Below are 12,238 nucleotides of genomic sequence, written 5' to 3'. Positions count from 1 at the left end.
ACTAGAAACTTGGTGAGCCTTATTGTTTGATGAGATATGGCATTCGACTGCGACGGGGGAGACCTGGCGTTGACTCCCTGCTCAGCTTGATGCTTATTAGGAAGTCTCTGGGCCAAGCTACACATGACGAATGACACTTGAACGGCAAGTGGATTGAGTGGAGGGCAAGTGAACAGGGAGAAATACACTTGCCGTTCAAGTGTCATTCGTCATGTGTAGCTTGGCCCTCTGATGAGGTTATTCTCTCTCAATCTAACCTGCTTTACAGGGCTGTTGTGAGAATTTATTTATTTAATTCAATTTATATTCCGCCCTCCCTGCATCAGCAGGCTTAGGGCGGATTACAATCAGTATAGTAATTTAAAATACATATAACTTTAAAACCAATGAAACCACATAAATAAAACCAAATAAAAAGAAAAGGGACCAAACAGGTTTCCCTGAGCATCTTGGAAGCATACCTAGCAGATTATCTCCTGGAACCTAATTTAACCAGTAAGTGATTATTAAAATAAATCAAACACATTAAACCAGCTCACTTAGATATGCAGCTAGGTTTAATTTAGGACAGGCTTTTTAAAAAAAAGCCATTGCATTTCCATCACAGCCTTCCTCTAAGGGGCTCAGAGAGGCAGACAGACTTCTTCCCTTCTCCGTTTTATCCTCTCAACAAGGTGATGTGGTTGCTATGCTAAGAGTGAATGATCTAAGATCACCCAACAACCTTCTTGACTAAGTGGGGATTAAGGTTGCCAGCTCGTTTGGGAAATCCCTGATCTGGGGATGAAGCCCGTGGAAGACAAGAATTTGGGAAGGCTAGGAACATTAGCGGAACTCAGGTTCACCATCCAGTAGTCATTTTCTCCAGGGGAAATTATCTTTTTCATCTGGAGATCACTTGTAATTCTGGGGGATCTCCAGGTCCCACCTGGAGGTTGCCAACCCTAGCTGGGGATTTGATGTTAATACATTTTCATTTATTTAAACATTAAACAACACAAGATATAAAAACAAAATCATCCAACAAACTAGCAATAAATACAAAGAAAACAAAACAAAAAAAGAAGGAAAGAAAGGGAGAAAAAATAAGAAGAGAAAGAAGACAGAAAAAGAAAATAGAAAAAAAGAAAAGGATTCTGATCTTCTCTGCAACAAATATGTATCATTTTCACTTGCTCTATGTTAAGAATAAAAGCTCTTTTTCTAAAGTCCGTATTCCTTAAGCCATAAATCCACATACCATTCAATCATTATTATCCGTTTCATGTAAAAAGTCTGAGTGTGGATTCGAATCCAAATCACTGCAGTCCTAAAACAAAGATGTATAGAACTTTTAAAAAAACAGAATTACAGAGTTACAAAAATTACATGCTGTCATATGTCAGCAGCAATAGAATCTCCATAATAAAAGAGAACTTCGGGAATTAAGAAAAGCCCAGGCCCTACGGAACGAAATAGTATTCGCAAGTATCAGACCCCCTTCTCTTCGGGGTTTTCAGAAAGACCTCCTGGACTGGAACAGGAAATTCCACAGCTGAAAAAGCCCTCCACTTTCAGGGCAGGCCTCAAGAGCACTTTTCTTCTGGGCTTTGCACCAGCTTCTCAGGCTGGTCTTGCTACCACCAGAATCTTCCCCCATTCATGTAATCTCATGGGTCATGAAAGAAAAAACAGTTCTATTTCTGAAATTATATAAGAAACAGAGGATTCGCTTGGCAATCCCAGAAGAGACACTTTTTGCAAAGTGACAACCCATCTCTCAACACACAGCAAGGACTAACCCCTCTGCCCGGTCAGCCGCGATTCGCTGGCTCTAGATCTCAACAATAGGGAATCAAAGCAGAATGTGTAATCACACACCAAGATCTGCTGAGCACTTCCCATTTTTATCCCCCCCCTCAACTTTTTTCTTTCAGTATGGAAGAGAGACAAAGCCGCTTAGAGAGGGGAGTCATCTACTGTAAGGCCATCCTATGACAAGAGACTGTGGCTCTTCCACAGCACAGATTTACAGGGTTCAAACTTTTTTTAAAAAATTGATGTGATGAGAAGCCACAGAGGCAGCCTATCTACTGCCTGCTCTTATTCAGGCTGCGGAGTGAAGTCCCTTGAACACCAACTATTGCCCCCTTAGCTTATTTGGGCTCCGTTTCAAGATATATATATACGAAGCTGCCTGAAACCCAGCCAGGCCATTGGTCCCTCTAGCTCAGTAACATGGACTCTGGTTGGCAGCAGCGCTCAAATGTGCCAGCCAGATAATTCCCCAACACCTGTGCCTGCAGAAGGCAGAAACTGAACCCAGGGCCTTCTGTATGCAAATTGCCTACTCAGTCTCTGAGTCACAGCCTGTATCTAAGGTCAAGACAGGATAAGTCTTAGATTCAGTCTTGTCACACTTCTGCTATGGACTCTGAGAGCTGATTCATACATGCACGTTCCATGTTCATTGACTATCACATCAAGCTGCCCTGAGCACGTGTGAATGAATCAGCGTAGATTACTCGCCACTGACAAAGTTGGTTTCATGCAGTTTCAACTTAACGAACTATGCATGTCACAAAGAACAGTTTGCAACTCCAGTGGAATCTGGATGAGTCATCAAGCAATGTGTATGTCTACATATGTACTTATTCAGAAAAAAAACACAGATACAGCACACTTCCCCAAGCTGAGAATGTATCACTCAGAATGCAAGTGGGGGGACGTGCTTGAATGTTCCCCCATACTTTAAAAAAAATCCTCTGTTCATAGAAAGGTAGCATTTCAGAAGGCAGCACTCTCCCCTGACATGCTAGATCTCTACATGCACATGTAAACATGCTACATGTTACCAGAGCTGTATTCCAGGATTTATTTCTGAACACACAGCTTTGGACCCATCAGTATCACAGTTCAGTTGTCAGTCTGCAAAATGGGAATATTAGGCTAACTCACAGTGGTGCTGAGAAAAGAAACAATAAAGCCTGTGAAAACTTCTGCCGCTCTAGAGTGCTAAATTTAAGCAAGAAGTAACTAGCAGTAAAGATGAGTCAGAAATCCTACATCTACACCTCAGATTTTAGTACTCAAAATATGCTTTGACAATCTGTTTTCTCCCATGAAATATGCTGACTTCTGCATTAGATTGTTAGCCCACACTTCTTCCAAGAAATTCAGAAACTCACAGCCACCATGCGAGATAGTTAGGCGGAGAGAGAAAGATCTGGCTGAAGCCAACCACAGAGTTTCAGGGCTGAGCGAGGATTTGAACCCAGGACTCCCTATTTTAAGGATCACACATTAGCGACCCCACACATTCTGTCTCTCAAGTACTCTAACCATTAGTTTCTTTTTGGGAGAAGGGGAGAAGACTAAAAATAATGTCAGTAGCTCACGAGAATAAAGCATCAAGTAAAATAATCCACCTACGAACAGCTTCTCAGCAGACACAGCATTGGGCAAAGGCATTTCAGAAACCAGAGCACAGGCCTTTTAGGGCTCCTCTCCAAAGCACCCCCATATATCTGATGGCGCCCAACAAGCTGATCTGACACCACACTAGACCCAGATCCAAACTCTCATTTGCTCCCTGCATCTAGCAAATCTCTCTTCCCTCAGCCCAGTCTACCTAGCAGGGTCCTTGCAACACTGGAATGCCAGCTTGAGTTCCCTGAAGAAGGACAGAGACCACAAGTGACGCCTGACACAGGTTGGACACTAGTCAGCTTCCCTAAAGTTTTGATGGGAAATGTAGGCAGCCTGGTCTCACAGCTTCGCTCTCTGACTGCTGTCCAATGGACTTTTCAACTGTCACTTGTCCAACATTCCGCCAAGCTGCCTACATTTCCCATCAAAACTTGAGGGAAGCTGGCAAGTGTCCAACCTGTGTCAGGCGTCACTTGTGGTCCCGCTCTCTGAGACACTAATCAGGGCATCGCTCAGCTAAAGAGGACCCCTTGTGCCTGCCGTAGAGATTCGGGGCCGTGCCAGCTCACCACGCCATTTAATATTCACACCTTCGACCCTAAAGAGAAAGAGCAGCACACAAGGTTGGCACGCGCACACACCCCGAGTTCCAACTGCCACACTGAAGAGTCCTCTCCCACCCGATGAAAGCCCAGGCTGTTCCAGGAGCAGCTGACTCAGCAAGGTCCCTCCTCAGTGCCAAGCTGCTGCCCAAGGCCATCTTTTGCCTGACAGAGGCAGAGAAGGGAGGGGGGGGGTCTTGGCTCCCATCCTCAGTCAGCAGCAAGCTCTCTTAAGCACACTCAATTCCTGTTACTGCCCACTGCTCAGAGGCCCGTATCCATTCCAAACACACACTAATGGAGCCCATTAGACCGAGGACAGTCATTATTAAACATCAGAAATGGCTAAGAACTGTATCAGGGACGTTTTCCCCCTGCCTTATTCTTGGAACACCGGGCTAGTGGTCCATGCCCCCCCCCAATCCCTGTTGGGTTGGGAAGGCGGGGATCTTGAAGGACATAGAGCTCCCTACGTTCAATGGAGTTCACCTGACTCTGGCTGACTTGTTTAAGAGCCGTGGGGTTATACTGGACCCAGCAGTACTGCTGGAGAAGCAAGTTAACGCAGCAGCAAAACACTTTCTTCCAACTCAGCCTAGCCCACAAGATGACCCCTTACCCTGACATGGCCGATCTGGCCACTTGGACCCAGGCTAAGCTAATCAAGACTAGGCTACTGTAACACACTCTACATAGGTCTCCCCTTGAAGTCAATTTGGAGACTCCAGCTGGCACAGAATGTTGCAGCTTGGTTATTATCGGGAGCTAGGCGGAACATGCATTAGTCCCATTCTACAATCACTCAATTGGTTGCCCATCAGTTACCGGGCTCAGTTCAAGGTACTGGCTATCACACACAAAACCATGACCTGCAGCGCTGCCTCTCTTCCTTTGCTCTGCCAAGACAGCTCTGCTCATCAATGCAGGGCCTCTTACAGATGACACCCTACAAACGGGCAGAATCAACATCTGTCCATACACATACATTCCACTGTGGACGCCCACCTTATGGAACGTCCTGCCTGATGAGGCTAGGGGGGCTCGGGCTGTCTTGGCTTTCTGCAAACCTTCTGCCTGTTGTCACTATGCTCCTACTAGGTAATTTCTACATAGTTTAACAAGTAATATTTAAAGTTTGTTCCAGCTATGACTCAGATTTCTACTTGTTTTCAGACTTCTGCAATCCAAATCCTATTGCGCTGTTTATTGTATTGTCCCATTCTGTTGATTACATAATCAGCCTTGAGTCTCTGCAAGAAAGGTGGACTATAAATAACATCAATAAACTGTACACAGCAGAACTGCGGGGGCGGGGGGTGTCTGTGTGTACCAGGAAGTTTTCCCAAGTTTATACATGGTCAAATTGAGTTGACATCTGGACCAGCAGAAAAGCCAACCAACGAAAGTCGTCGGCATGCCAGATAACGCAGCCTTCTTCCAAGCAAGTTGATTTGAACACGAAACTGATGCTTCTAGGCAAGGGCTTCCGGAAACGCGGCTCTTTGAAAGAGATGGGGGATCTCCAACAGAGAAGTACTCAGCAACCGAACAGAACTACCATGGTCAGGGTTCTTTGAGAAAAGTTGTGATAGCTAACGTTCCAAACAGGATTCCATGTGGCTTATGTTTACCATCTATACTACACACCAATACGGGGTATTTTCCCAATTTCTTGCATCTTCTCCCAAAAAATCCTGGGAATGTACTTTCAATGAAGTACCAGAGAAACTCCAGAGAAATCTATTTTATGCCCCTTCCCTGCCCCCTCTTCATTTATAATGGTCCAGCCTAATTCATGCCTTCCATCACATTTCAGCCAGGGTCTCTGCCCAACAAGACTTCAAAACGGCCAGTGTTCTGAACAACAGGGAGTGGGGGACAGGGGGGAGATTTCATCGTAAAACTCTCAGAAAAGTTACGAGTTTGATAGACAGGCACACCTAATGAGTTCAAATACTGAATTAGCCTACCACTTTGCTATTACTAGCTCCTCTAAAGAGGCGGTACGTGGATGAGACCATATGCACCACAACATGTTATCTGTTCTACCAGCAGGCCGTATTATTGCTTTTGCAAACAGGACTAACCCAGGAGGCTAAGCTCCCTGTCTTGCAGGACCCCCAGCCCAATGGTAGTTTGGGCCATTTTGATCCTAATGATCTGACATTTTCCAGTGCAGAACATGCATCCCACCCTGAATTTCTTCATACAGGGAATCCCCCTCCCCAAAAGCAATAGTGGCCTTTTGCTCATACGCAGATTAAATAACCTTTTAAAAATCAATCATTCAAGCAGCGAGAGGGTCTGTATATTCTTGGTACTACAGAACAGGGAGGGCCATGGCCAGTAATTGGACAGAAGACCAACAAGGAAGACTGGGGCTGCTATGCAGAGGCAGGGAAAGGCAAAGCACCGTGGCTCATGTGTTGCCTTGAAAACCCCATAGTTGGGGTCGCCATGAGTTGGTTGTCACTCAACGGCACATTCTTCATAGAACATGGATAGCCCAAGAGGTGGCCCTTGGATGCACCCAGAGCCCCCTTCCCACACACCAGGCGAGAAGGACTTCCCTCCCTTTCACTAATGCAGCAGTGCCATCAACCCTCCATCCCCTGCAAAGCTTTCAATTTCATTTTTCTTGAGGACTGATTCTGTCCAGGCCAAAAGCAGCAGAATTTTGCCCATCAGAAAACAAGAGGAGCTCTTCTGGGGCAATCTTCTCGCTTGCTGAGGAGTGGGGTGATTGATGTTTCTTCAGCCTGGTAACTGCGGGAAGGTGGGAAAACATCACTGCCGAGAGCTTGGCTGGGGAGAAGGCGTCCCCCACCCCAATCCAATGACGTTCACCAACACAGCTGTAGCAAGAATCTAAAGAACAGCCAGATCCGAGAAGCCCAAAGCGAGAGGGGGCGTGTCAGCACGGCAGATGAGTAGGTGCAGTTAAGAGTCAGGAGAAGATTCCCAATAACAAACACTAGCAGTCCCCTCCCCGCAGTCCTTTGGCTGTTTTTGCTTCAAATCCCACTCCTGCCATGAGCTCAGCAGGTGGCCTTGGTTAAGCCACTCGTCTCAGCCCCAGCTCCCCAGCTGTATTGTGGGGATAATGAAAACGCTGACTTTGTTCACCGCTCTGAGCGGGGCACTAACCGGTCTAGAAGAGCAGTATATGAGCATTGTTATTATTTCTGCCTGCAAGTCAGCTCTGAACCAATAAGCCCCACATCCTCACCAGACAGCCCCTCCCAGAAAAAGCCCCCTTCCAAACCCAGAACTGCCCAATCAGCAGACCGAAAAGTTACAAAGCACATGCCACTATGATATTATTTATGGCCTGCTTGGAAACCTAGGAGGGAGGGAGGGAGGGAGGGGGGGGCACAAATCCCTTCAGATGCAAAGGATCCTTTCGGCAGGGCTCATCCTGACTCTCACAGCACCATCCCAAATGCCACATGCATTCCACAGCCGATGGATAACGGGGAAGTGAGACTGACAAAAACACCTTGGACTGCTTGCATGCTTGCTAACTTCCACCCCCTGGGGAAGATACCTTAGGGCCAAGCGACACACAATTCTAGAATCCAGATGTGTAACTAGCTCCTCCACCACCACCAGTAGCCAGGCAGGCAACCACAATGTGGCTGACACTGAGAAGGGGGGTATCTACTCTTCCCCCTCCCTGAAAATTCCCCAGATGGGGGAATAAACCATACCTCAGGGTTTTTTAAAGTCCAAATAGGAGGGAAAGTCAAGACTTTCCCCTAGGGTTGCGAGCTCTGGGTTGGACAATTCCTACGGGGGGGGGAGTCTGGGGAGGGCAGGGTGTGGACGAGGGACCTCAGCTGGGTCCTATATCACAGAGCCCACCTTCCACGGCAGCCATTTTCTCCACTGGAACTGATCTGTCCCCTGCAGATCAATTGTAATTCTGGGAGATCTCCAGCCACTACCTGGAGGTTGGGAACCCTACTTTCCCCCCTTACTGGGGCTTGAAGCAGTGGGGTGTGTGTACTTTTGGACTGGAGAAGCTGCAGGAAGGAGAAGGAAGAGTTAAATTCTTGCTTCCCTCCCAGATCTGTTCCCTATCCCAAGGATTTGCTTTTTAGATCCAAGAGCTATATCTGGGAAGCCCTAACCACAGAATCCCAACCTTGCATGCATTTAGACCTTATCAGTAACCAATCCTGCTCCAAAAATGCTTCTTGCAACTTAGTTCACTATTTGTTGTTGGTGAAGCCAAAGAAAAGATTAGAAATTTTTGTACCAATGGAAATATCCTCAAGTGATTATAGGTGGCCAGTGGGGTGGGGGAGGCAGCCTTCAAACGGCCTTGAACCAGAGCCAAAGCACAGTCTTTAGAAGAGTTCTCTTCCTTGGAGACAACTGTTTCGCAACCAGAAGGCGGCTCAAACATGCACCGGTTAATAAATGCTACCAGAATTGTTTAAACTAGCATGTTGAAGGATGCACATACTGGACAAAGATGTCCCCTTACTTTCAGCTGGTGAGTCTAGAATTAGTGTAGCCACGTCTCTTCACACTTCCCTGGGAGCAAGTACCACTGAATTTGGTGGGGCTGGCTTCCAAGTAAATTCGCACTGGATTGTGCTGTAAACAAGGCAGTCACTGGTTCGGACCCCACCTCTGCACTCAACTCACCAGGGGGCTTTAGGCAGGCAAATTCTCTACCTCTACCACCACTCCCATCAGCCTCAGTCACATATAGGCCACTGGAGATTAACACGGGCCTGCTTTACAGGGATGTTTTTGTAATTTTAAAATTATTTGCAGACGTGGTCTTGGAACACTTTGCCCCAATGACTTCTTTGGAAGAGGTTCTGACTTGGAGGGCCTAACACGCTCTAATAGTTAGAAAATAAGACAGGAGGGGGGAATCTTATCACAGCCTCTTTCTGCCAGCCCCACTTCCTTAGGCCCATAAATCAACACCCATATCAGACAGACAGCTTTAACTAGTTCAAAACACGGCCCAGAGGAAGATAGTTTGGGATCCCAGCAAGAAGTTGCGGTCAAGATTGAAACAAGTGAGGTTTCTCAGAAATGCCAAAAAGCTGATTTCAGAACATAATGTTTTTGTTCACTGTTTCACAGTTGACTGATTATTTGCACAGAAATATTAGCCGAGTGGAACACCGGACGTCTTTGCTCAGGCTACAAGTTTCAGCCAAGCTTGCAGTATTATTCAGTAATAATGGGTCCTAAGCTCGCCTTAAATCCTGGACAGCCTTCACAGTTCCCCCCTCTTCCATTTTATCTTCACAATAATCCTGCAAGGTAGATTAGGCTGAAAGAAAACTGACACAAGGTTATCCAGTAAGCGTCTACAAGTGTTTCCTCATTTATAGTATTCACTTTATACACCTTACATGTTTGCCACAGCAGACACATGGAATGTGCAAACTGGCTTTCAGGCACACAGAGTTTGCCACTGTGGTACATGTCTTGGTGGCATCTAAATTAGATTACTACAGGGGGGCTGCCCTTGAAGACTGTCCAGAAGCTACAGTTGGGATAAAATACTGTGACCAAAATGTTAAAATATTGTGACCAAAATGTTAACTAAAACAGGTGTAGGGAACGTATCATTCCAGTCCTGTTCCAGTCCCAGTCCCAGTCTGCTTCTGGTCCAACTCATAGTGCTGGCATTTACCTTTAAAGTACAGCCTGAGGCCAGCATACCTGAAGGATTGTCTTCTCCCATATAAACCTACCCAACCACTTCAGTCATTTTTAGAAGCTTTGTGGCACACAAAACTGAAACACCCTCCTCAAGGAGATCCACCTGCCGTCGTCCCCTCCCCCCTGCTACTCTTCTATTCTGCTGGTGGATGAAGACTTTTTTGTTTTGTTTGGCACCTTCCCCCCCCCCACTAACTCTTATTAGCCCTCCTCCCTATTTGTATGTTTTTAGGTTTTATTTAAGTATTTTAAATATTTTAAATGCCATCTGAAGCCCTGAGTTAGGAGGAAAGATGGCACAGAAATAAAATCCAACCTGTGGATCAAATTCCAGGCTCCCCAACCAAGCACCCTCACATGACCGAAATTAAACATCTACCTCTTCATGTCACAGAAGGCCCTCACCTTCCAAAAACTACACACCATTGCCATGTTCACACACAAAAATTCTAGAAAAAAAATATCAGGATGCCAGTCACACTTCCCCGCAACTGCAAGCTCCACATATTATTCCCAGATATACTAGGCATGGCAGAGATAGTCAGCAGTTCATGTGGGAAACAGTCTGCATAAGCTCAGAGGCCCTCTTCTATTACTTCACATGCTCCTGGGCCAAAGCACTCAATACAAAAATAGCTTCCAAGCACCAGCCCAAACATAAGCTACACCCTCTTGAGGGAACGCAGAACAGTCAGCCAGACCCTCTGCAGACTCAGTTTAAACCCTCTTCCAACATGCCCCAGACAAGATTCAGAAGGCTGCGCATCCAGGAAAGACACAGGACTAATAGGCTTGTGTGAGCAGAGAAAGCACATGGAGTGGGGGAAGGGAGGGGGAAAATCCCACTCACAAGTATGGCCACAGTTTGGCAGCTAGTAACAAGGACGGTTTTCAGGTAAGGGAAGAGCCTAACACTCAGTGCTGAGCCTGAACTAGTAAAAATGACAACACCTCTGAGCATAAGCAAAGGGTGCTTTCTCTGCCTTCACAGAGCCACAGCTAAACTAATTCATAGGCGTCCCTGGAGAATATCTTCCTCCCCGGACAAGTGGTGTTGCTTGAAGTAAAGAATTCTGCCTCCCCGCCCCCTGAGCCTTGTAAAGCCAACAGGGGCGGCACCTCTGAGCACGGGCAAAGGGCACTTCCTATACCTTCACAGAGCCACAACCAATCTAACTCACGGATTGCCCGGACAGGAGAGCATCTTCCTTCCCAGCCAAGCAGCAGCGCTGGAAATAAAAGAGTCTGCCTCCCCGCCCGGTCCCAGCCTCCACGCTGAAGCCAGCAGGGGCGACGGCGCCTTCGAGCATAGGCAAAGGGCACGTCCTCCACCTTCACAACAGAACCACAACCACTCTAATTCCCAGGCAGCCCCGGAGAAGAGAGCGCCTTCCTTCCCGGCCAAGCGGCGGTGCTTGAAGCAAGACTCCGCTTCCCCGCCCCCCACTCTAAAGCCACCAGGGACGACGGCGCCTCTGAGCACGGGCAAAGGGCACTGGCCCCCTCTTTCCCCGCAGACGCACAGAAGGCGCGGCTGCCAGCCCCGATTTCCCCGGGACTGGAAGCAGAGAGGCGGGCGCGACCGGTGGGAAGGGCAGGGGGGTCCGGTCCGGGGCGGGCCCCTCCCCGCGCAGCTCTCCCGGCTTACCGCGGTACTGGAGAGAGCCGCTCAAGCGGATGGTGACGGTGCCGGTCAGCGGCTCTCCGGGGCTGTACACGACGCGGCTGTCGCCCAGGCGGATCTCGAAATGCTGCACCTTCCCCATAGCCTCGCCAGGCCGGGCTGCGGCTCCCGGGAAGGGGCCGGCGGAGGCCTCTGGTCGCGGGGCTGCTGCCGCCGCGGGCTCCTCTCTTGCCTGCTGCTCGCTTGGGACGCGCTTCTCCGCGGCGCTCCGGGCTTGCCGCCTTCCCGGGCCAAGTGCGGAAGCCGCAGCCCGGCGCCTCTCTACCTGCTCGCTCGCTCCGAGGGCGAAGGGGCCGGGCGGGCAATGGCCGGCCCCTTAAAGGGCCACCCCCACGGCCCCGCCCATTGGTCCCGGGGTTCAGGGCCCGCACCGGCAGGCAGGGGAGGCCATTCACGCGTCTGGAATTGGCAGGAGGCGAGAAAGTCATTCTTCGCACGGCGGCGCCGCATTCAGGGATCCGATTCAGAGGCACGAGACGCGCCGGCGGCCATCGCTGGCCCAGCTGGTTTCAAAGGGGATTGGCGATGATTGCGGGACTGGGGTCCGGGGGCAGTTTGAGACCAACCGGGTTTTCAGGGGGTGAACTTTGGAGAGTCCGAGCTTAGAGCGCCTTTCTTCAGAAACTGCTTGGGGTGTGTAAGCGGAATAAAGCTGTCAGTTATAATAGCCACGTGGAACCTCCTGGTTCAGGGGCACTGTACCTGAGAATATCCATTGCTAAGAAGTAACAGGGGAGAAAAGGCTGTTGCTTTAAGGCTGGGGGTGGGATTCCCCGAAGCGAAACAGGATCCGGGACTTGAAGAGCCTTGGGCCTGACCCAATAGAGCTTGGCTTTTGTGTGTGTGT

General features: G+C 48.5%; 1 protein-coding gene across 2 annotated transcripts in view; it reads right to left on the bottom strand.

Moving 5' to 3' along the window:
* ARRDC1 (arrestin domain containing 1) overlaps positions 1-11,662 on the bottom strand; it is a 58,198-nt gene extending 46,536 nt beyond the window's left edge. For both annotated transcript variants that reach the window (XM_054998412.1, XM_054998411.1), the window contains exon 1: positions 11,356-11,662. In XM_054998412.1, coding sequence (XP_054854387.1) covers positions 11,356-11,473 — 118 coding nt within the window. In that variant the 5' untranslated portion in view covers positions 11,474-11,662. The remainder of the gene's footprint in view (positions 1-11,355) is intronic.
* Between the last annotated feature and the right edge of the window lie 576 nt (positions 11,663-12,238).

This window comes from Eublepharis macularius, chromosome 14, assembly GCF_028583425.1.
Source record: "Eublepharis macularius isolate TG4126 chromosome 14, MPM_Emac_v1.0, whole genome shotgun sequence".
NCBI classification, from domain to species: Eukaryota; Metazoa; Chordata; class Lepidosauria; order Squamata; family Eublepharidae; genus Eublepharis; species Eublepharis macularius.
The sequence above is the reverse complement of the archived record's forward strand: the minus strand, read 5'-3'. Positions and strand labels throughout refer to the sequence as shown.